The sequence below is a fragment of the Acipenser ruthenus genome, chromosome 23, assembly GCF_902713425.1.
Source record: "Acipenser ruthenus chromosome 23, fAciRut3.2 maternal haplotype, whole genome shotgun sequence".
Lineage (NCBI taxonomy): Eukaryota > Metazoa > Chordata > Actinopteri > Acipenseriformes > Acipenseridae > Acipenser > Acipenser ruthenus.
Genome location: NC_081211.1, coordinates 30103701 through 30127854, shown reverse-complemented (window position 1 = coordinate 30127854; position 24154 = coordinate 30103701). Strand labels below are relative to the sequence as shown.

At 47.4% G+C, this 24154-nt stretch overlaps 3 protein-coding genes and 1 long non-coding RNA gene across 11 annotated transcripts in view; 1 reads left to right on the top strand and 3 right to left on the bottom strand.

The window, feature by feature from the left end:
• Positions 1-3: 3 nt before the first annotated feature.
• LOC117412865 (core histone macro-H2A.1) lies at positions 4-10164 on the bottom strand. 4 transcript variants are annotated; one of them, XM_058997255.1, is made up of 9 exons: positions 9703-10018; positions 8527-8725; positions 7576-7682; positions 6862-7059; positions 6219-6329; positions 4500-4599; positions 1373-1462; positions 841-1015; positions 4-231 (listed from the first exon to the last, which is right to left on the bottom strand). In XM_058997255.1, the coding sequence occupies exons 2-9, from the start codon at positions 8696-8698 to the stop codon at positions 66-68; spliced, it is 1119 nt and encodes a 372-aa protein (XP_058853238.1). In that variant the 5' UTR covers positions 8699-8725; positions 9703-10018; the 3' UTR covers positions 4-65. The 4 variants fall into 4 exon arrangements, 3 of the variants coding, with proteins under 3 accessions (XP_058853238.1, XP_058853240.1, XP_058853239.1); XM_058997257.1 differs by lacking the exon at positions 4500-4599 and adding an exon at positions 3542-3632 and having other exon boundaries at positions 9703-10014; XM_058997256.1 differs by lacking the exon at positions 9703-10018 and adding an exon at positions 9176-9342.
• LOC131699680 (fatty acid hydroxylase domain-containing protein 2-like) lies at positions 9350-18965 on the top strand. Of its 4 annotated transcripts, none has more exons than XM_058997260.1 (9): positions 9350-9448; positions 12528-12568; positions 13385-13476; positions 13770-13873; positions 14798-14919; positions 16198-16403; positions 17465-17570; positions 17867-18033; positions 18440-18965. In XM_058997260.1, exons 2-9 carry the CDS (start codon positions 12530-12532, stop codon positions 18594-18596), a joined length of 993 nt encoding a protein of 330 aa, XP_058853243.1. In that variant the 5' UTR covers positions 9350-9448; positions 12528-12529; the 3' UTR covers positions 18597-18965. The 4 variants fall into 4 exon arrangements, with proteins under 4 accessions (XP_058853243.1, XP_058853241.1, XP_058853242.1 ...); XM_058997258.1 differs by lacking the exon at positions 9350-9448 and adding an exon at positions 10970-11102; XM_058997259.1 differs by lacking the exon at positions 9350-9448 and adding an exon at positions 11031-11157.
• On the bottom strand, positions 13870-14567 carry LOC131699682 (uncharacterized). Its single transcript, XR_009308257.1, has 3 exons — positions 14488-14567; positions 14353-14447; positions 13870-14322 (listed from the first exon to the last, which is right to left on the bottom strand). It is a non-coding gene; the product is annotated as an uncharacterized LOC131699682 (long non-coding RNA).
• LOC117964603 (la-related protein 1-like) overlaps positions 18785-24154 on the bottom strand; it is a 27753-nt gene continuing 22383 nt past the window's right edge. For both annotated transcript variants that reach the window (XM_034908614.2, XM_034908615.2), the window contains exon 19: positions 18785-23904. In XM_034908614.2, coding sequence (XP_034764505.2) covers positions 23698-23904 — 207 coding nt within the window. In that variant the 3' untranslated portion in view covers positions 18785-23697. The remainder of the gene's footprint in view (positions 23905-24154) is intronic.

Here is a 24154-nt window from a genome sequence, read left to right as displayed (position 1 = left end):
CAGAAAAAGGGCCCCCCCTCCCCCCCCGTTTAATCAGACGCAGTGAAGCTGAAGCCGGTTCAAGTTTAACTGGCATCGAGCTTCGCCATCTCCTGCACATAGATCCCTATACTCTCGCTGTCGAACAGCACGAAGAAAACCGTCTTGATGGAAGAGGACATGGTGGAGACGAAGTAGCTGGAGATGGCTTTCAGGATGAGCTGAGCTGCAGTCTGCTTCGGGAAACCATTCCTACCAAACAAACAAGAACGTTTCAACCACTCTCTGATGCAGTGTTCAATAGACTGGGCACAGAGGACAACGTTAGGGTTACACACTCTGATGCAGTGTTCAATAGACTGGGCACAGAGGACAACGTTAGGGTTACACACTCTGATGCAGTGTTCAATAGACTGGGCACAGAGGACAACGTTAGGGTTACACACTCTCTGATTAGCAACATGAAAAACACCTCTTTTGTATACTGTAGGAATCCACTTTTGATAAGTTAGAGATTCTGTGATTGTTTTTTTTAAGCAATCTTTTGTGTTAGTAGCTGGTAAAAGTGTTATCTAATTAACACAAACATGCTTTTAAATGGTCATTCTTCAGCAGTCTTCTGAGGTTAATGACACTCGGATAAATTCTCAAAGAAGAAACGCACCCAATAAAGTCACCAAACCTGAAATAATCAGCTAAGACTTTTAACTTGGGAACTTGTAAGCAGTCTTGTGTTATTTCTTATTCCTTTTCAAACTGTAACCGTGTTATTGTTCCATTCAGATAGAAAGTGTGCTAAGATGATTTGGATTTTGCGAGACTGCAGTGCTTGATTTCACACACGGGGAGGGAGATCCTCACCTGCCGCTGCCAATAGAAGGGAACGCGATTGACTTGAGCTTCTTCTCGTCCGCCAGCGCCAGGCAGTTCTTCACTGTCTTCTCCAGCAGCTCCTCGCACTTGTCAGAGCCCCAGCCCGGGCTGTTGCAGTGAATCACGAACTTAGCAGGGAGCCCGAAGCCTGGACTCAGAGCCGCTGCAAAACAAGCACAGCCATGAAAACAACAACAAGAACCACAGAGAAGCAAACCCTAGCCTGGACTCGGAGCCGCTGCAAAACAAGCACAGCCATGAAAACAACAACAAGAACCACAGAGAAGCAAACCCTAGCCTGGACTCGGAGCCACTGCAAAACAAGCACAGCCATCAAAACAACAACGAGAACCACAGAGAAGCAAACCCTAGCCTGGATTCCAGATTTATTTCTATTTGTGATTCCTAATTGTAAGCAGCAGAACAGCCTGTTTATTTCTATTTGCGATTCCTAATTGTAAGCAGCAGAAAAGCACACTGAAATGTTTTGTTTTTTTAAAGGAAGGGAATGGAGACTCACCTCCTGCCACGTCCAGCGGTCCATTCTTCTTGCGCAGCTCGCTGACCGCCTCCTCAAACTCCTTGCCCCCTTTCTTCTCCAGAGCGCTCCCTGATCAACAACACCCCCGAACCGTTAGTGCCACAAGAGACAGGACAAGCTAGCAGCTTCTGTGTTAGGATTCAGAGTCACACTTTTCATGAAGTGTCTCGGATTACTGTGCATTTCATAGTGGTACTTAGTAAATACATGTGCACTTACACATCACTACAATCTTATTCTGCACAGTTACAATGCAAACGTGGAAATCTCTTTGCAAGATACAAGCAAGTACACAAATGTATCAGAAAAGGGTTCGGGTTCGGGTTAGGGTTGTACTGTGCAAAAAAAAAGATGTACACATTAAGCACATTATATATGCATTATGTGTAAGTACGTGTGTATTTACTAAGTAACAACAATGTAAATAAGCAGCAGTTAAAGACACTTCATGCAAAGCGTTTCCGGATTCAGCAGGTAAGGGAAACAAAAGTCAGCCAGCTTCTCTTAGAAGTTGTGGAGTCTCTCTGGGCTCCATCACACACTTACTGGTATTCCCTATCCGTTACCTTTCTTTGATACCTGAACTTTGAAATCTAACTTTTCAATACAGAATCCAAATACCCAGACTGAGGACTGGCGAGTTTCCAGCCCATCCAGCCTCATGAATCTGTTTTAACTGACAGGGAAACTCTGAGGGAATGATCAGTTTGTGCAGAAATGTGGACTGTTTCCGTGTGGTAATTGGATCCAGGTAATTCAGGTAATTGAGAGCACTTAACATTACCCTTGAATGGGATCTTCCACAGCTGTGTTTATGTGATGCCTCGCGTTATCTACAGGGAGCTGGCACAGTGCTCTCTGAATCTACATTTCCAGTGATGCACGGCAGGTATGATGCCGAGAGCCCAGAGAGAAGGAAAGGAAGGGTTTCTGCAATGCAGAGACCACCTATTTACACACTGAGCACAGAGACCCAAGCCATGAGAACAAAGCAGGCAGAGTGGTGTGATTGTCAGCATCGCTCTGTTTAAACCCAGGTCAGGTAAAGGGCAAAGCGTGTCATGCAGTCCTGTCTCATCTTCCAGCAGTCACAGTGAGAGAGAGAGAATTACAAGACAAGCGGAGGTCATGTGATTCATCTCTATACAACCCTAGCGCTGGTCATGTGATTCATCTCTATATAACCCTAGCGCTGGTCATGTGATTCATCTCTATATAACCCTAGCACTGGTCATGTGATTCATCTCTATATAACCCTAGCGCTGGTCATGTGATTCATCTCTATATAACCCTAGCACTGGTCATGTGATTCATCTCTATATAACCCTAGCGCTGGTCATGTGATTCATCTCTATATAACCCTAGCGCTGGTCATGTGATTCATCTCTATATAACCCTAGCGCTGGTCATGTGATTAATCTCTATATAACTCTAGCGCTGGTCATGTGATTCATCTCTATATAACCCTAGCGCTGGTCATGTGATTCATCTCTATATAACCCTAGCGCTGGTCATGTGATTCATCTCTATATAACCCTAGCGCTGGTCATGTGATTCATCTCTATATAACCCTAGTGCAGGTTATGTGATTCAGCTGGTCATGTGATTCATCTCTATACAACCCTAGCACTGGTCATGTGATTCATCTCTATATAACCCTAGCGCTGGTCATGTGATTCATCTCTATATAACCCAAGTGCAGGTCATGTGATTGCATCTCTAAGTGTACTTGCTTTCTCATGGTAACCGTGGGTTCTCTCTTAATCTTATTGACCTTGCCCTGAACACCACAGGTGCTGCTACAGTGCAACACCATTATCTTCATTGTCTCGATTACTTTTCACCTGCTTCAGTGTGCTACTAAGGGGCCAGGCATGCCATGAATTTAACTAACTGCACGAGGCTAAGCCTTCCTCTATCTGCTAACGTTCCCTGCAGCGCTCTCCTCTCTAGGGAGCCTCTGATTTCAGGATGCTTTACTATGCAGATCTGCTGAAACACACAGGGGTGGAAGTGGGCTGGTGAAGTCTGAACAGCACCATGCCAGAAGGGAACGGAGCTCAGCAGTGAATGCATGAAAAGGACAGCTGGAAGCAGGAGGGAGATGCACACAGGACACAGCGAGCTGCAGTGAGAAAGGCTCATTACCTACTTCCCCTCCTGTGTAGAGATCAGTATTGGTCGGGTGGATTACAGCGTCGCAGTCGATGGTGGCAATGTCAGCCTGAACAACTTGCAACTACAACAACAGCAGGCAAATAACATGGAGTCAGAACCACTGGGGGACAGGATGGGAACGGATGGGAACATTTAGGAAAGAATTCCTCTCAGGCCAGGCCAGGCTCGTGGGAAAAACAAATAGAGAGAGAGAGAGAGAGAGAGAGAGAGAGAGAGAGAGAGAGAGAGAGAGAGACGGCAAGCTGAAAATCAATCAACTGAAGTGTGATGGAAGATGAGATCCTCGAGGAGACCGGAGAGACGCATGGAATACAGCGCAGTCACAGCAAGCACAACTTCATCACAACTTCATTATGTCACACCCTCTCTGCAGAGATTCGGCACAATCCTTGAAAGACAAACTAAATAACTGCTTTCTCTTGTGTCACAGACACTGCTGTAGGATTCACATGTAATGCAGCAACACGCTGCTTCATTTGATTCTGCAGGAGTTATACAGGGTATTCATTTATTTAGTTTATTTTTGTACTTGTCAAGGATTTCCTGTATCTTTACAGAACATGAAACAATTAACAGTGAACTTCAGAGCTGTCATGGAAAGAACTGAAATGACTGGTTTTAAATATCAAACATATCCCATGCAACTTGCATATTCTCATCCTGTATGCAGTGCATCAGTGTGCCTTCACCACAAGCAGGGCTGCTTGTATAGCGCTAATATAAACCCTCCATGCTTCTGTTAATAAATGCAATACAGACCTTGAACAAATACAATCCTTTTCTTGTGAATACGCATGGATAATTATATATATACTGTATATAAATGCCTGCTTGCTCTGGGAAAGGCGCGCTCTGTGCATCACTTCAGTTGTATTCCTTGCAGCTCTGCAAGCCAGTGTGTGGGTGAGAATAGACACCTTCCCTTTACCTAGATCATCTTTAAGGTCAATGTCAGCATTGGTAGGATTGATAACAGCCTCCACATCAAACCCAGCCAAGTTAGTGATTTCACTGTGAATGAGGTTCAGCTGGAAAGAAAGAAGAGACATGCAGCAGGAAAGCAGGACAGCTCGAGGAGTCTGGGACTGCGTGTGCGCCCGGCAAGAGTCCCAACGAAGGAAAGCGAGGGGAGCTCAAGTAAAACAAGCCCCATTGCCAATGCAGAGTCATCCTGGTGAATGAATGGGAGGATGGCTTTCACATATCAACTCCTCTACTATTTCACATTTCTTACGATCCACACACACACACATCCTCCCACAAGCTCGTGGTGGCACTGCTGTCCTTATGATGGGGTTTGAACAGCACCAAACGACAAAACAGACACACTGTGATGAAGGTAGCGGGACAGCTTTGACAGCACCGTCAGTAAATACTGTTGCACACGCGATCACAGATCCTGCTATTTGGTACAGATCTAATCCTAAAGGTTTTTCATCCTACTGATCTTATCCAAAGCTTAATCTTGACTGTGTCTTCTCAGGACTCCGCACACAAATCCAATACATTTCAAATGACACTCATTTCTGTTCTCCGCTAACATCGCGTTCCTGCTTAAATTAATAATGAAAGCTCAGCCCCAGCTCTCTGGTACACTTCATGTTCAGTAACGTGTACAGCAGAGCAGTTATCAATTGGTTCAGTGATTCAGAGTACAATAATTACAGCCGATGAAGCAATTCAACTTCACAATGTGCAGCATCATTAGGGAGAACTCCTGTCCACTGGGCTTGCATTTCTGTCTCATATTCCAGGATTGGGAAAGACAGGGCTGGTTTTGTTTATTTGCCCTTCTGTCCTCTGATCAGAGCCCAGTTGCTTAGCAACAGCTTGGGGAGCAAGGCTTAGGTCTTTCTTTGTTAATTACTTTGTGTTTCCAAAAAAAGAAGAGGATGAGAGGAGAGGAGTAGAGGAGAGAAGCAGAGAGGAGAGCAGAGAAGAGGGGAGGGGAGAGGAGAGGAGAGGAGAGAAGCAGAGAGGAGAGGAGAGAAGCAGAGAGGAGAGGAGGAGAGAAGAGAAGAGGGGAGAGGAGAGAAGGAGAGAAGCAGAGAGGAGAGAAGCAGAGAAGAGAGGAACGGAGAGGAGAGAAGAGAAGAGGGGAGGGGAGGGGAGAGGAGAGAAGCAGAGAGGAGAGAAGCGGAGAGGAGAGGAGGAGAGAAGAGGGGAGGGGAGAGGAGAGGGGAGAGGAGGGGAGCAGAAAGGAGAGAAGCAGAGAGAAGAGAAGAGGGGAGGGGAGAGGAGAGAAGCAGAGAGGAGAGGAGAGAAGCGGAGAGGAGAGGAGAGAGGAGGGGAGCAGAAAGGAGAGAAGCAGAGAGGAGGGGAGAGAAGTAGAGAGGAGGAGAGAAGCAGAGAGGAGTGTCATTGGCCACCTTATAAAAGTTTCCCATGGGATATTGACACATTGAGCTTGCTTTCCAAATGCTCAGAATGTGCATTTAAAGTGCTTTTCCGTGGCTAAGCATGTTTTTCACTGTGCTTCAGTTTATCATAGTTCCTAATGACTTCCATTTGGTGTCTCTGCTTCCACTATACTTTCACTTGCTGCACGTCACAATGCTTTTACTGCTGTTTACACAGTACACTTGTATAGGGGCTCTTGGAAATGAAGCACAGGGCAGTGCGCTCTACAGGGTGCACTCAGCAGTACCTTTTGCCCCAGGAAGAGGCTCTTGGTGGAGAGGACAGTGAACCCGTCCGCTGGGGGCCCCTCGGTGGTGCTGTCAGCGCTGGCTGCTTTACTGACCTCTCCCTGCTTCTTCTAAAGGGAAACACACAGAGAGCAACTGAATCACACTGTGAGAATACACACTGTGACAATACACACTGCGACAATACACACTGCGACAACACACACTGCGACAATACACACTGCGACAACACACACTGCGACAACACACACTGCGACAACACACACTGCGACAACACACACTGAGAATACACACTGTGAGAATACACACTGCGACAACACACACTGCGACAACACACACTGCGACAACACACACTGCGACAACACACCCTCAATCAAACACACCCTCAATCAAACACACCCTCAATCAAACACACCCTCAATCAAACACACCCTCAATCAAACACACCCTCAATCAAACACACCCTCAATCAAACACACACCCTCAATCAAACACACACACACCTTCCAGTCAGCATCTCTGTTACTCTGCATGGATGCGAATGTGTTACTCTGTCACGTTGAGTAGCTGCGGGGGGTCAGAGAGAAAGAGGAACAGCGCTGTTGTCTCTACATGTTTCTCAGGGGGTTACATGGTGCTCACCTTCTTGCCCCCAGCTCCCTTCTTGCCCCCTGCTCTCTTGGGCCCTGTTTTCTGGGCCGGGGGGAGCTTGGATTTCTTGGCGGGCGGGGGGGTGATGATGGCCTCCAGCTTGCCCTTTGAACCCCGCTTCTTGGCGAGCAGCTCAGGGTGAATGTTGGGTAACACGCCTCCAGCGGCGATTGTAACTCCTTTCAGCAGCTGGGAATGAGAACGAGTCTTTCACAGTGGATCACCATCACAAAGCGCTTTACAAGAGAGCGAGGAACAATGCATAATACATTACATACAGGCATAACACATTCAATAAAAGGCTACCATGACGGAAACAAAACCACAACTCGGGCAAAATAACAAGCGCTAGAGCTAAGCTGTGGGAACGCAGTCTGATGTTCTGAAATCTGAAGATCAGCTTTTCTTAAAGCAGGTTCATGAGAAAACATGCAGCATTAAGAGACCAGAATCTCAAGGCTACTGGATTTACTCTAAAACAGCTCCAGAATGACTCCATTATCACAGGAAAAAATACAATACGATTCTACAGCAAAAAAACAATCCATTTAAGACCACATGCAGGTGCCTACATGAAACATCTGAGTTGTTTATTTGAGGTTTAGTAACTTCATTGCGAATCTAGTCTCAAATGCAATACGAAGCCTTAGCAGTAACTGTACTGTACTGTGGAGCCGCCTGGGAGCAGCAGTGAGAGCCCTGTACCTGGTTGAGCTCTTCATCATTGGCGATCGCCAGCAGGATGTGTCTGGGAGTGACCCGGCCTTTCTTGTTGTCCCGAGCAGCGTTTCCCGCCAGCTCTAAGATTTCAGCTGAAACAAAGCGTGTGGCAGTGTGATTAGAGTGTGTCTCGGGGGGCACTGCATTAGTGAGAGGGTAAGGGAGCTCACTGACCTGAGAGGGGCTTCGAGGGTCTGGCTGCAGCTGGGCATCGACTCCTTTGAGAGCAAACACCCAAGAGCACCAGACTGTGAGCTAACACTTACCTGGCTGGTTTCCATGGCAACCACACAACCCTGAGCCCCACGGGCCTTGCGCTGGAGAGGAGATGTGTGGAACACCACCGTCCTGCAGGAGGCGCTAAAGGGATCCTCACAGCACCAGCTCCACTTTTACAAACATATCCTACCCGTCTGCTGCCCTATTGGGGGTATTTTCCATTGCTGTTTCTGCTTAGGATTACTAACTATAACAAGTAACCCCTGTGTCCCTGCAGCCCCTGTGTCCCTGCAGCCCCTGGGTCTCTGCAGCCCCTGGGTCCCTGTGTCCCTGCAGCCCCTGGGTCCCTGCAGCCCCTGTGTCCCTGCAGCCCCTGGGTCCCTGCAGTCCCTGTAGCCCCTGGGTCCCTGCAGCCCCTGGGTCCCTGGGTCCCTGCAGCCCCTGGGTCCCTGTGTCCCTGCAGCCCCTGGGTCCCTGCAGCCCCTGTGTCCCTGCAGCCCCTGGGTCCCTGCAGTCCCTGTAGCCCCTGGGTCCCTGCAGCCCCTGGGTCCCTGGGTCCCTGCAGCCCCTGGGTCCCTGTGTCCCTGCAGCCCCTGGGTCCCTGCAGCCCCTGGGTCCCTGGGTCCCTGCAGCCCCTGGGTCCCTGTGTCCCTGCAGCCCCTGGGTCCCTGTGTCCCTGCAGCCCCTGGGTCCCTGTGTCCCTGCAGCCCCTCCTACCTGTCAGGTACTCCAGCACGGCTGCCATGTACACAGGCGCCCCCACCCCGATCCTGTACTTGGGGTGCCCCTTCTTGATGTAGCGCAGCATGCGCCCCACAGGGAAGATCACGCCGGCCTTCGTGGAGCGAGATGTCTTGGTGCTCTTTTTCTTTCCTCCTCGGCTGGACATTGTGAGGTGCCAGTATTCAGTGTGGTGCTGCAGCAGCAGGAGGGAAAGGGAGTCAGTGCTTTCAATTCTGATAGGGCTCATCAGTCTCTCAATCCCGACTGTGAGGACTTTGTCAACTTGAGCATTGAATACTACTAATAAAAAACACTTGATAAGCTGCATTATTGACAGCACGCTCAAGTACCGGCTTCTGAAAAAGATATTTCTGCACAGCCTTCTCTTCCAGCAACACGTTCTACAATGCAACCTGCCACCGTGCAGTGACGTCACACACGCAGGTACAGCAGCGCCGCGGCTCTGTCGGCTTTCACGACAGATGCACTGTATGTATTTATACAGCTTCTCGTTTAGTATTTCTGTCCAGAATCGAACAGCAACAACCCGAGAGACATTCTATAATTACTGGTCATGCAGTAACATACCGGTAAACTACGCGACACGCAAATACAGTACATTACTATCGTGATCGTTTCTTACCCTTTGCCATCTCCAGTGATGTGATATTTACTCGTAAAGTGCAGTATAGATTTACCCAATCCTCTCTGTAAGCTCTGTTTATAAAACTCTATGCAACGCGAGTGTTGTTCGCATGATTCATCTCCAATCAATGCAGTGCAAAAACAGCTGCGCTTTCCGGGTTTGGCAAGACACGTAACATCGCTCCGTGGATACAGTGAAGCACAGGAACCGCGCACGTCACCGTCCTGATTTGACAATACAATAAGGAATGCCAGTTATTGTGCGACTGCGGTAGGTAATGCGAAATCAACACACAAATAAATCAAACACAAGGGTTGCAAACCTGGATACAAAACGGGCAGCCTGCCAGCATATAACATGCCAATAATATCACCAGGCCTGCGTTTGTTTATAAACAACACAGACATGATTAAGTGTATAGGACACACACGACTGGGTACAGAGCGTGCCGCTTTTACAAAACGAAACCTCGCACACTACGCGGGGGTTAATCACGTTTAAAGAATTGCAGTGTCAGTACTTACAGGATAAAGCACTGTTTCAATATGTCTACTGCTGTTCCTCTCTCCGCTTCACATACACTACAGACTCAGAGACGGCAGAGCTGCGTCTCCCAGCCACACTCCCACAATCCACAGCGAGCGGAATCACAACGCTCCAGCACCAGAGGAGCAGCTCTGTGCAATGAATAGGATAGTGCAACATCCCCTGTGGAGTCTCAAGACTTCATGCAGGGTATGCGTTAAGCGATGGCATTTCAAATTGCATAGCTTTTCAAACAATATAGGAATGGCTGACATCAGAAGACATTTTCACAAAGTGCACAGGATCACTCCAGAAAACATTTCTCATCTCAGAGTAGACAAAAACAAAAAAGACACTGGCTTCCACTGGACTAAATGCTATATTATCATCATCCGTGCATTAAAAACACCTTCACCGTACTGACCTTGCAAGAGGCTGGTCAATATCTAAATCCACCACCAGGGGGCGACCACGGTCCATCAAATCCCAAAGTTATGAAGAAATGTGATGAAAGGCAACAGAAACGTGTTTCAACTATAATAATAATAATAATAATAATAATAATAATAATAATACACCCATTTTAAGCACATTCTTGTCTTTATTACTGCATCACGTTAAGCTCATAAAGTATCACTTTATCTCCAGTTACTTTACACGTGTTTAGCAATATACTGTATATCAATAGCATGTATGAGTACTGCTGGGGGAGGCATGATTCATCTTTATTGTATTGTTTGTTTGCAATGACTGAGACACTCCCATGGCATTGTCTGTGCACAGCGGGGTTGAGCGGAGCTCGGCGGCTCTGCTGCTCTCGTCGCCTGCAGTAGACATGTGAAGCACAGGATAGATAAGCAGCCAGTGTCTTTAGAGACGTAAGAGCCGCGGCCAGCTGGTGCGCATCGTGTGTTGCTATAAATGCAAAAATAAATAAAAATAATAATAAAGAAAAATGTGCTGCAGATGTGTTTTTATTGAGACACGCTGTCTGATTGGCCCTGGTTATATAATGGCAGTAGAGAGGGAGAAACACGAAGCGTGAAGTACACGTCGTTTAAAGCGGTCTGCCTTTATGTAAATCTGCTAGTCGAATACGCTAGATGAAGTGCGCGCTGATGCTAAAAGGGGCCAGTTCCTACATTATGTGTTTCTTTAACGAGTTGATTTACTGACACGATAATAAAAGACAGACCGATAAATCCCCGAGCCCAGTCCATGTTCCACTTCGTGCGTGTGCAGCATGTCACCTGACTGCCGTTTAAACCAATCGCTGGCCACACAGGTGACTCCACCGCCACAAAAAACACTGTGATCTGTCAACATTACAGTGAAGGGAACAGCGCACAGGGCAATCGGGATAAACAAGACATCTACAGCTGAATCAACAAGGGAAAGGGTAAGCTAGAGTCGACTTTTCAGCAGGAAGAAACGTATTCATCTGCACTGTGCCTGTGAGTCGCTAAGCAGAGCTTTTACGTTTCTGTTTGTTTGCTTGTTTTTAAAGTTCCTTGAGAAACTCGAGTTTATTGCGCGAGTGCTGAAAGCATGTGCTAGTATATAATGCTACCGGTACAAACATGACATTGTTATTGATAGAAATACATTATGTTGGAATCGTAAACTGAGGTGATCTTTCTGCATAGAACACGCAGCGCATATTCACTGTAGGAAGCGCAGATAGAAGTCGTTTTACATGCGACCCATTCCACTTACTGGAGAGACAGAACAGATTGTAGTCTCTAAATATACCCTTCTAAAAAAACCAAGCCGTTCACAACGATGCTGTACATGGCTTTACATGCGACCCATTCAACTTACTGGAGAGACAGAACCTTCTGATGTTCCCCATGGTAGTGGTTTCCTCACACTGTTCTCATTGTCAAACTGGATTTAGCAGTTTACCTTATTTATAAATATGCTGTACCTCCACCTGACTGTTCTTTACAAATGCCAGCCTGTGCTTTGCCATGCGTTCACTGCTTGATTACACTTTGCTGTTCTTTATTACACTTTGCTGTGCTTTATTACACTTTGCTATGCTTTATTACACATTGCTGTGCTTGATTACACTTTGCTGTGCTTTATTACACTTTGCTGTGCTTTATTACACTTTGCTATGCTTTTACTACGGGACACTTTTAGAAGGGCTGTCAGTACTGTCATGGAAGTCATTGAATCTGCGTTCGACCCCCTCAGATCCTGGTGGTAATGCCAGTCAGATATCTGCCTAATCTGCTCCCTGTATTGCTGGCTTTAACTGCAGCGACCTGTGTGCTCGTTCCTGGGGCTGCCCTTTGCCCAAATCATTGCACAGAATTGCTGATTCAGGATCCAGCAGTGCAGTAATGTAGCAATGTTGATCAGGCAGCTAATCAAAACTTTTATTCCAGAAATGATTAACTGAGGGGAAATATGAGACACCAAATAAGATTTCTGTCAGGATCTTTTCAATATACATTCCAGGGCATGAGATATTAATGCACCATGAATGCCTGCGTGTGGCGTCCTTTCTTTACAGACCTGTGTGATACAGACTGGATGAGTCTTTACCCCTGAATCAGGCTTCAGCTCTGAGCAGTGAGTTGTCACTTGTGTGATACAGACTGGATGAGTCTTTACCCCTGAATCAGGCTTCAGCTCTGAGCAGTGAGTTGTCACTTGTGTGATACAGACTGGATGAGTCTTTACCCCTGAATCAGGCTTCAGCTCTGAGCAGTGAGTTGTCACTTGTGTGATACAGACTGGATGAGTCTTTACCCCTGAATCAGGCTTCATGCCTGCAGATTGTATTAACTCTTCTGTCTTGTGTTTGTTTTCTCAGACATGAAGAGACGGGCTGTGGCTGCAGAGTCTGCGAGACAGGTGCACTGGAACATTGAAGGAATGGGATGCTGGCTCACATTGTATTGCACTGTGTTCCTGTGATCCTGCAGTCTGCAGGCCTGGCTTCTGTCACACTGCAATATTAACGAGTGTGCGTTTGCAGTAACGTGTGCAGCACAGCTCCCATACCTCCTGATATCCAAACACTCCTTCGTCTAGGAATGGGATCTCCAGCAAAAGAATAGTCTGTACAAACGATGTGTCATACTAGAGTATTGATGGGAGAGTGGAGGCGAAGGAGACTCCTTAATGGATTCTGAACTCTAACCTGTTTATTATTAGAAATTCAAGTAAAGTGCTTTGACGTTCCAGATGCAAGGAACAAGGGGATTAGCATGGGGAGAGATGAGAGGAAAGGGCAGCTCTGAGGGGATTAGTGCGGGCTGGACGTGTGGAGCACAGGGGGGTACGAAGGACTGGAGACAGAGCTAGCATTGTTAACAAACCAAACTGCTTTCTTATACAGGCCATTCGATATTGTTATGTTAAAGTTACATTTCATATCAACAACTCACTAGAAACGTATACTTCAGTCACTTCAGCAACTCGAATACACATGCCCTTCATCTAAAATATATATAATAACACAACAGCACACGCAGTGTGTGCCTCTGCATGCTGATCACAGGGTTACTGACTCTACGAGAAAACCTACAGCTTTTATACAGTGCTTAGTGGTATTGTATGTAAAGCTGTCTCACCTCCCTGCCCCTCTCCTTCTCTCTCTCTCCCTCTCTCTCTCTCCCTGCCCCTCTCCCTCTCCCTCTCCCTCACTCTTTGTCTCTGTGTCTCCAGACAGGACAGGTGTGGGACTCATTGAAGAAGGCTGCCTTTGTTCTGGGCTCTGGGCTTTTCATCTTGGTTGCGTTCAGGAACTCCGTCACTTGGTAAATGCAGTTATAAAACGTTTTATATAAGGCTAGGAAACTTGTTTTCTTTAAGTGTATTGTCTGCCACACCAGGGAGGTATTTGTTTGAGCACCTCAGCTTGGGAGTGTGAGAGGACTGTGTCACAGCACTAGAGTCCAGTGCGCTCTGTAGAAGAAGTCTGAAGTCTAGTTTTCTTTGAGAATGCTAAAACGTTCAGGTCCTAGTTCCTGAATATGTCATGACTGAGTGATTGAGTCGTTCACAATGGGTCAGTATTGAGGCTGCGTTACTTTCATTTCTTACCTTCCAGGCACCTGCAGCGGTTCTGGGGAGCGTCGGGGGATTTCTGGCAGACGCAGTGGGGGAAGCTGCACAGCCTGTTCAGAGGCCATGAGGTGGCACTGTTCTTCCTGGGTGAGACAGCGAGACGCTCTCCTCAATATTCCTGCTCTGCAGTCAGCTGCTTCTGCTGCTAAATACAGCCACTATTAAACAGGGGAGTCAGACAGAGCGCAGGTCTGCACAGATAATCACATGAAGCAGCTCTTCTGGGCTCTGCATTGCTGTTTTAGGGTTTGTGTAAATTAGGTTGAAGCTCAGGTTGTAGAGCTGTAATGCTTTTGAAGAGTTCAGAGTGTATTTGAGGTTGCTGTGCACACGGCAAGGGTTAATGCAGCCTTTGACTGGGAATGTTGTCAAAGGGTCTGTTCCAGGGCTTCTTCCTGACAAGTTCAATAGAAACTGAGGGAGCAACTCACTTCACTTCAACTGAACTCACTTCACTTCAACTGAACTCACTTCACTTCACTTCACTTCAACTGAACTCACTTCACTTCAACTGAACTCACTTCACTTCACTTCAACTGAACTCACTTCAAATGAACTCACTTCACTTCAAATGAACTCACTTCACTTCAACTGAACTCACTTCACTTCACTTCAACTGAACTCACTTCACTTCACTTCAAATGAACTCACTTCACTTCAACTGAACTCACTTCACTTCAAATAAACTCACTTCACTTCACTTCAACTGAACTCACTTCACTTCACTTTACTTCAACTGAACTCACTTCACTTCAATTCACTTCAACTGAACTCACTTCACTTCAACTGAACTCACTTCACTTCACTTTCAGCTGCATTTGCTCCGTTTGTTGTATTCTTTAATATTCCTCAAGTGGTTTTTTTCCCCCAGCTAAATGTTAACGGATTAGTGTCCCTTCATTAAGAGTTCCTGGGTGCTGCACTAACTGAAGTCCTTTAACATGTAGTGAGAAGCTGTCAGAGATACAGCATCCAGCAGCTCTCCCAGTCTATCACTCTGTCTCTGTGCAGGGACCATGCTGGCTCCTACCATCGCATTCTGGTCCTTTAACGCAATGCTCATGCTGGCCGACGCGACTGGAGTCCCTGCCTTCATCACCCGCTACAGGATTCAGAGGGACAGGAACAATCCGGTATGTACAGACCTGCAGATTGGTAAGGGGTCGCTATGCTAGCACAGAGCAGCACTGCCCTGCTTGGAGCCCGCAGCATGCTGAAGAATAAAGAGGCCGGGTGCATTATAGATCAATGCTGGTGCAGTATAGGTCAATGCTGGTGCAGTATAGGTCAATGCTGGTGCATTATAGATCAATGCTGGTGCAGTATAGATCAATGCTGGTGCATTATAGATCAATGCTGGTGCATTATAGGTCTAATATCGGTGCTCTCCAGCCCCTCTTGAACATCTCCCTGAACGGAGACAAACGATCTGCACCCTGCACCCTGCACCTGCACCCTGCACCCTGCACCTGCACCCTGCTTCCAACACAACCTGCTATTATCTCTTGTGACGGAATTCCCATGTGTTATCTCTTGTACACAGATAAGAGGTGTACGAGGCACAGTACATGAAAACATGTCAGAACGTTCTGCTGCATCAGCAACACGCACTGGAAGAGGGTTTCTTGGGATCCAGTGGATAGGCATTATTATTTCACAGCTCTCCAGTTTACTCCAGATATTGTAATACTGCTGGGTCATGGCAGTGGCCCACACTGTTCTCACACTCACTGATAAGATTGCACTAGTACTACAAAGTGACTTCAGCAATAAAACTAGACATTTTGACAAGGAGCCCTTTGTCAATTGCTTTTGTGCTCTTGTAGTTTGAACATGCATTCTTAGAATGCAAACTATTTGCAGCCCTAGAAACACACACAAGGAGGGTGGCTGTCGTATTCACACCCTCTATTTCAAACACACACAAGGGGGGGGGGGGGGGGGGGGTTTGTTCAGTGCAGCCAGTCCCCTGGTTGATGTGCCCCTCTCCTCTCCCTGTGCAGGTTGAGCCAGCGAAGCTGTGGCAGGCTGTGAGGATGGTTCTGTTCTATCAGTTCTGTCTCTCTAGCTCCGAGGGGTTTGTTCAGTGCAGTCAGTCCCCTGGTTGACGTGCCCCTCTCCTCTCCTCTCCCTGTGCAGGTTGAGCCAGCGAAGCTGTGGCAGGCTGTGAGGACGGTTCTTTTCTATCAGTTCTGTCTCTCTAGCTCCGAGGGGTTTGTTAAGTGCAGTCAGTCCCCTGGTTGACATGCCCCTCTCCTCTCCTCTCCCTGTGCAGGTTGAGCCAGCGAAGCTGTGGCAGGCTGTGAGGACGGTTCTTTTCTATCAGTTCTGTCTCTCTAGCTCCGAGGGGTTTGTTCAGTGCAGTCAGTCCCCTGGTTGACATGCCCCTCTCCTCTCCTCTCCCTGTGCAGGTTGAGCCAGCGAAGCTGTGGCAGGCTGTGAGGACAGTTCTGTTTAATCAGTTCTGCCTCTCTGTTCCCATGGTGATGCTCATGTATCCCATCATGCAATGGAGAGGAAACCCATGTGGACCGGAGCTGCCTACCTTCCACTGGGCGCTGCTGGAGATCGCCATCTTCGGGCTGATGGAAGAGATTATGTTCTACTACTCACACAGGTACAGGGAGCTCCTGAGCAAGAAACACACACACAGGCTAGTCACACACCTGAAAACCAGCCACGCCTCACCACACTAAACCACGCCGCGTCACACCTCACCAAACCACACCACACCTCACCACTCCACGACACGCCGCGTCACACCTCACCAAACCACACCACGTCACACCTCACCAAACCACACACCACACCACTCCACGACACGCCGTGTCACACTGCACCACACCTCACTGTACCACACCACACCGCGTCACACCTCACCAAACCACACCTCACTATACCACACCAACCACGACACGCCGCGTCACACCTCACCAAACCACTCCACGACACGCCGCGTCATACCTTACCAAACCACACCACGACACGCCGCGTCACACCTCACCAAACCACACATCTTACTATACCACACCTCACCAAACCACACCACTCCACGACACGCCGTGTCACACCACACCTCGACACGCCGCGTCACACCTCACCAAACCACACCACGACGCCGCGTCACACCTCACCAAACCACACACCTCACTATACCACACCTCACCAAACCACACCTCACCAAACCACACCACGACACGCCGCGTCACACCTCACCAAACCACACACCACACCGCGTCACACCTCACCAAACCACACCACTCCACGACATGCCGCGTCACACCTCACCAAACCACACCTCCACGACACGCCGCGTCACACCTCACCAAACCACACCTCACCACACCACACCACTCCACGACACATCGTGTCACACTGCACCACACCTCTCTGTACCACACCACACCACTCCACGACACGCCGCGTCACACCTCACCAAACCACACCACACCACTCCACGACACGCCGCGTCACACCTCACCAAACCACACCACACGCTGTGTCATACTGCACCACACCACACCTCACTGTACCACACCACTCCACGACACGCCGCGTCACACCTCACTATACCACACCACACCACTCCACGACACGCCGCGTCACACTGCACCACACCACACCACACCACACCACACCACACCACACCTGTTTTTCTGTTTTGTGTTTTGTCTTCAGGTTGTTCCATCACCCGGCTCTGTACAAGCATTTCCATAAGGTGCACCACGAGTGGACGGCCCCAATCGGAGTGGTGGCTCTCTATGCCCATCCTGTAGAGCACGTGGTAGGTGGAGGAGTCAGCGTGTTTTAATGGCACAGTGTCCTCACTCTACACATCCTGAGTGACGGGACAGAGGACTCTTCAGCTTTGAAACAGTGGTGTTCAGTGCCTGTGATTGATTGTACTGGGAGGTATTGAGTGACGGGACGGAGGACTCTTCAGCTTTGAAACAGTGGTGTTCAGTGCCTGTGATTGATTGTACTGGGAGGTATTGAGTGACGGGACGGAGGACTCTTCAGCTTTGTAACAGTGGTGTTCAGTGCCTGTGATTGATTGATTGTTGGTTTGTTTCTTTGCAGTTATCCAATATGCTGCCTCCCATGCTCGGTCCCATGTTAATGGGCTCCCACGTTGCCACCACCACGCTGTGGTTTTGCGTGGCTCTGGTGATCACCAGCATATCACACTGTGGGTACCACCTGCCCTTCCTGCCCTCTCCCGAATTCCACGATTTCCATCACCTCAAGTGAGTACCAGAGACTCCCGTCACGTCATGCTCTCCTCCCCTCTGAGAGGGTGGAGACGGGTGTCCTGTACTCTCTGGTACAGAGCTCTGGACTGTGCAATGTAATAACAGTGTGGCACGTCACAGTGCCCTCATGTGGCCTGGGTGTGTAATGCACTTCAAATAAAATCTGTGGCTGCTTCAAGTCACAAACCAAATCACACTGATCTAAAACCCTCTCGCCTCTCGTATGAGTAACACTGAGCATCAATGAGGACTCTCAATTCAGTGAGGCTGTCTGTATGAGTAACACTGCATTGAGGACTCTCAGTGAGGCTGTCTGTATAAGTAACACTGCATTGAGGACTCTCAGTGAGGCTCGCACTCATGTTTTTAAAGCCAGCGCTCCTCCTCGCTGTCTCTGCAGGTTTAACCAGTGCTATGGAGTGCTGGGGGTTCTGGACAGACTGCATGGCACAGATACTGTCTTCAAGAAGACCAAAGCGTACGAGCGCCACACCCTGCTGCTCAACCTCACACCTCTCTCGGAGAGCATCCCAGACACCCCCAAGCAGGGAGAGTGAACTGTGAGCCTGGAGGACAACGCACTCACGCTGGGGGACATACGACCACGTGGACCATCTTTTAAATTTCATACATTTTATAAATCAGTAAGCTACAGTTTAAACAGCAATATGATGTGAACAAACTGCTGGTATCCTTCTGGGCCTTTGTCTGTCACATTTCATGACTTTTTATATTAATAATAATAATAATAATAATAATAATAATAGTTACTTTTTAAATGTAATTTCTCGATTGATCTGTTATGTATGCTTTCATGGGGCAGTGTTTGTATAAATCCCTACAATGCCATTCTCTTACATTTCAACAATTGAGATGTAAAGCACTTTAGAAATCACTTATAAGCTAAATAAACCAGAAAGCACTTATTTTAAACTGCGGTGGTATTTATTTGATCTGGGAATAACCTTTCTATACTCTTCACACAACTTTAGATTCATTTTAATGAACCCAAATAAAAAATAAATAAGTTACTAATGCATCTAGCACACTAGTGACTGGCCAGAATCCCCCACTGTGTGTAGCTCCGGGTACATTGTCCGAGGGGAGACAGGCGGCTCCTGTCCAGTGTTGAAGGCTGTTTACACAGTAAGTGTATGTGAAGCATGTCAAGGAGATTCATTGTCACGTGTTAACCAAAAGCACCCCAAATAATACAAAACAATAAAACACTGAGTGTAAGCCTGTGAACGAGCAGCGACCCCCCTCCGCAGTGCGGTCGGGTCAATCCCTTTGCATCGTCTGTGCTGTGCACGTGATCTCCAGCACGAGAGATCTGAAATGTGAACGAGCAGCGATCCCCCTCCACAGTGCGGTCGGGTCAATCCCTTTGCATCGTCCGTGCTGTGCACGTGATCTCCAGCACGAGAGATCTGAAATGTGAACGAGCAGCGACCCCCCTCCGCAGTGCGGTCGGGTCAATCCCTTTGCATCGTCCGTGCTGTGCACGTGATCTCCAGCACGAGAGATCTGAAATGTGAACGAGCAGCGATCCCCCTCCGCAGTGCGGTCGGGTCAATCCCTTTGCATCGTCTGTGCTGTGCACGTGATCTCCAGCACGAGAGATCTGAAATGTGAACGAGCAGCGATCTCCCTCCGCAGTGCGGTCGGGTCAATCCCTTTGCATCGTCCGCGCTGTGCACGTGATCTCCAGCACGAGAGATCTGAAATGAGAACGAGCAGCGATCCCCCTCCACAGTGCGGTCGGGTCAATCCCTTTGCATCGTCTGTGCTGTGCACGCGATCTCCAGCACGAGAGATCTGAAATGTGAACGAGCAGCGATCCCCCTCCGCAGTGCGGTCGGGTCAATCCCTTTGCATCGTCTGTGCTGTGCACGTGATCTCCAGCACGAGAGATCTGAAATGTGAACGAGCAGCGATCCCCCTCCGCAGTGCGGTCGGGTCAATCCCTTTGCATCGTCCGCGCTGTGCACGCGATCTCCAGCACGAGAGATCTGAAATGTGAACGAGCAGCGATCCCCCTCCGCAGTGCGGTCGGGTCAATCCCTTTGCATCGTCCGCGCTGTGCACGTGATCTCCAGCACGAGAGATCTTAAACGGCTGGAACATCAGCAGGGGTCGAGTTACACAGGAGCTCAGCTACAGCTTGCTTTCAGCTGCCTTCGAAACTCCCAACTGCAGCGTGGTTGAGGACAGGAGCCCCTCACACATACATGTCCTGACATGACAAGCGCAGGCAGAGCGCAGTGCACTCTGAAATGGGACAGGCTTGCGATCGACCAGAAGCACAATATCAAACTGAAAATAACCACACCAGGCAGCAGGATGGTGTTTAAGGTTTTTTTGTACATTTTATGTTTTATTTAAAGGAAAAGCAGAATTACTACAAATTACAAAGAACACTACTGTAACAGCGAATCACATCAGCCTACAAAGCAGAGATTAGGAATATTAAACGTTATAATACAAGATCTCATTCAAGTATTTTACATTTTTTTTGTTTTTGTTTTTTTATTGTTTTTTTTTTCACTTTACTCCAACAAGTCTAGAATATTGTTATGGTAATGAACTATTAACATTATATGGATCATATACAGCTTTTTATTTTATGGCTTAATGGAATTGAGTCCTTTTTTGTTTCCTGGGTATCAGTTATGAATCACAGCCTGGTTTTCTGATATCAGGGTTGAAAGAGCTTCTGCGACACAAAATAACTAGGAATCAGCGGTGTCAGCCAATAGTAATAATCATCATCATCATCATCATCATCATCATCATCATCCACTGGCGAGGAACCAAGCTTCCGTTAAGAAAGCAAGTCAGCTGCCACACGGTGGAGTCCATGAAGCAGGAGCTTGCTGGTGAACACATGCACTGCTTGTGTGTATCGGAGGTCCCAAAGCACCACGGAACGCAGTCTCAGATTCCTCTAGTGCGCCAAGGGGGGGGGGGTGTTATAGATGATTATCAGAAAGCTCGTTTGTGTGGGCGGTGTTGAGTAAAGCATCTGCTCCAAGCGACTCATCAGCTACGGGTCTCGCCATCCTCCCTTTAACTGAACCCTTCCTAAAACAGCCCACGATCGTAACAATAATAATAATAATGAAGTACAAGCTCATTCCGCTGTGGCATGCTTGCTGTCCAGAGTTGAACAAGCCCATGCTCTGTCTGGGTTCATCCCTCTGCGGTCAACGCTGTTTCTGAAATCACTCTGCACTCACACCTCCACAGGGTTTGTACACACGGCTATCACTCTGCTACTGGGCAGCACTCTTAACACAGTGAAGCACATAAACTGAAAGAAGGAAACGGAAGCACAAACACGGGTATGAGAGGAAAGACTCAGATTAAACCCGGGCAACTTCAATTCTCCTCCCCTTCTCCCTTCAGTCATCCCTGCCTGCATTACCAGTCCTGTGTGTGAAGCCCGTGCTTGCTGCAGGTCTACAGGGCTCATTCTATTCATAGAAAAACACCAACATCACCGCTTCCCTTTTAGCTGCTAGATTGTTAAATGTTCCCAAGTTTAAAAAAAAAAAAAGGGGGGGGGGGGGGTCAGGGGTAGCTAATAGTTCAAATCCACACTCTTTAAATAATAACCCTCCTCTATGTAATGGAGAAGCAGAAATAGAAAACAGCAGTGAAATCAAAACCTTAAGAAGATGAAAACAAAGCTTAAAAGATAATCTACATACACAAGTAATGAAAATATGTTTTTCCTATAAACATAAAACAAGAAATAATAGGGAGGAGGGGGCTAAAAGCAGATCTTCAATATCAAACCCATTTTAAAAGCAGATCTTCGATATCGAACCCATTTTAAAAGCAGATCTTCGATATCAAACCCATTTTAAAAGCAGATCTTCAATATCAAACCCATTTTAAAAGCAGATCTTCGATATCGAACCCATTTTAAAAGCAGATCTTCAATATCGAATCCATTTTAAAAGCAGATCTTCGATATCGAACCCATTTTAAAAGCAGATCTTCGATATCGAACCCATTTTAAAATCAGATCTTCGATATCAAACCCATTTTAAAAGCAGATCTTCTATATCAAACCCATTTTAAAATCAGATCTTCGATATCGAACCCATTTTAAAAGCAGATCTTCGATATCGAACCCATTTTAAAAGCAGATCTTCGATATCAAACCCATTTTAAAAGCAGATCTTCTATATCAAACCCATTTTAAAAGCAGATCTTCTATATCAAACCCATTTTAAAATCAGATCTTCGATATCGAACCCATTTTAAAAGCAGATCTTCTATATCAAACCCATTTTAAAAGCAGATCTTCGATACCAAACACATTTTTGTTCAGCTGTTGATTACGATGAGTGGATTGTCCAATAGTTACTTTGTTTCAAAGAAAAAACCAAATCGTCACAAATCCAAACGGCACTTGACTCGAGTTGTCCATAAACTGGAATTACAATGAGATAACAAAGTGATGTCGTAAACCTCAGGGTTGTGTTGTACCAGGAACACAAAGAATAAACTGCAGCTTCCCAGGGCCATGGGTGTCATGCACTGATCACAGTAGGAAAAGGGTTCAGACCAAGGGCAGCATGACTGTCTACTGGCAGCATTGTCAGATAGCCAATACCAAGAGAATGACAATTGTGATGACATGGATTTCAAAAGATGTGCCTGTCTGATGAAGACGCATTGCGCACTCAGGTCCTGGTAACCCTACACTTCCATTGCAGAAGCAGCAGCATTTCTTTTCATGCCTTTTGTTTTTCTCATGATATTGTTTGAAGCACGTTAGATAAATATACAATTCAAAAGCACCACCAGCTTTGCAGGTGTCCTGCGAGGCGCTCTTCAAGTATTCAGAGTGTGATTGCAGTCTCGTCAGAGTCCTCCCTGCTCCCTGCAACACTCGGCTCAAGAGCTCATCGTTGTGGAACAGAGCGGGTGAAACCTGGAGGACGAGAGCCAGCACAGGAAGGTGCAGTCCGGTGCCGGTTTCACTCGTCTCACTGAATCGGGACTGAAAACTGCAATGAAATGTTACACACATCAAAATCAACACTACGGGCTGCAGGGGAAACATGAAGCACAAAAAAAAAAAAAAGAATGTTCAAATAAGGCAACTTTCAAAAGATCCTGCTGATCGGCAGGGATTTCAATGTCATTAATAAAGTCTTTGCCAGCCCCAAAATCAAATCAAAACAAAGCTTTCCTTTTCAAACAGCCGTCTCCTAAATCAGGCTCCTCAAACCAAAATGCTGGCGGTCCAGGTAATAAAGGAAGTCAAAGAAGTGGGGAAAGAGGGTCCGGAAGGAAGAAGTGCCCACGTCAGCTAATCTGCAACAGGCTCCAAAATAAAACCTCTACATACGGACTGTCCTGGCTGAGGAGGACCCGGCTGGGTTTGCAAGCAAGAAGGCAATCGAAACGCAAGCAAGCAGCACTTTCTCTTCCAGTGCTCCACTTCAAGTCTTTTCAATCTCTCAGAGACGAAACGTTGGTGAATGTAAAAGAACATTCGGAAGAGCAATAGAGTCGCCTGATCGAGAACGGGAAACGTCTTTTTCATGCTTGCGTGAAATCCTGGATCACCCCCCCCGGGTTATAAAGAAATGAGATTGAAGGCCAGCCCCCTCCCACACCCCCCCCCTCCCTGGCGGGTCACTTCTCCTGGGATTGAGGCTCCGAGGCGGGTGCGAGGGAAGCAGCAGCAGCAGCAGGTTTCTGGTTCAGGTTTTTGGCATCATCTCTGGATGGGCCTTGCGAAACCTGGGCCTGGCTGTACCCCAGCTGGCCCGATGGGAAGCGTCTCCTTCCCTCTCCGCTGGACGAGTGTCTCCTACGACCTCCATCCTCGTTCATCGGAGGCTGCAAATCCAATTAAAAAAAAAAAAGATGTGATTATTATTACAAAATATTTCCTCTTGCAGCAAAACCCTGTAGGTCCTCTGCGCTCAAACACAGGATCACCAGCTTGCATCTCCCTATTGTCTAGCAGCCACTAGGTATTTGTGTTCCCTCGTTAGAAAGGTGGTCCTGGAACAATCAAAGCTAAACCAGTTAGTTTGTGAAACACGTTTGCATGGACCGGGATTCAAAGCTATCTCATACTCCTGAA

Excerpts from the sequence above, each read along its gene's own strand:
- LOC117412865 (XM_058997255.1), bottom strand. The coding sequence starts at position 8,698 with ATGTCCAGCCGAGGAGGAAAGAAAAAGAGCACCAAGACATCTCGCTCC. Across the intron at positions 6,330-6,861 it reads AGGGAGCTGGGGGCAAGAAG|AAGAAGCAGGGAGAGGTCAG; the intron begins GTGAGCACCATG and ends GTTTCCCTTTAG. Across the intron at positions 4,600-6,218 it reads GCCTCTTCCTGGGGCAAAAG|CTGAACCTCATTCACAGTGA; the intron begins GTACTGCTGAGT and ends CTTTCTTTCCAG.
- LOC131699680 (XM_058997260.1), top strand. The coding sequence starts at position 12,530 with ATGAAGAGACGGGCTGTGGCTGCAGAGTCTGCGAGACAG. Across the intron at positions 16,404-17,464 it reads ATGTTCTACTACTCACACAG|GTTGTTCCATCACCCGGCTC; the intron begins GTACAGGGAGCT and ends TTTTGTCTTCAG. Across the intron at positions 17,571-17,866 it reads CCCATCCTGTAGAGCACGTG|TTATCCAATATGCTGCCTCC; the intron begins GTAGGTGGAGGA and ends GTTTCTTTGCAG.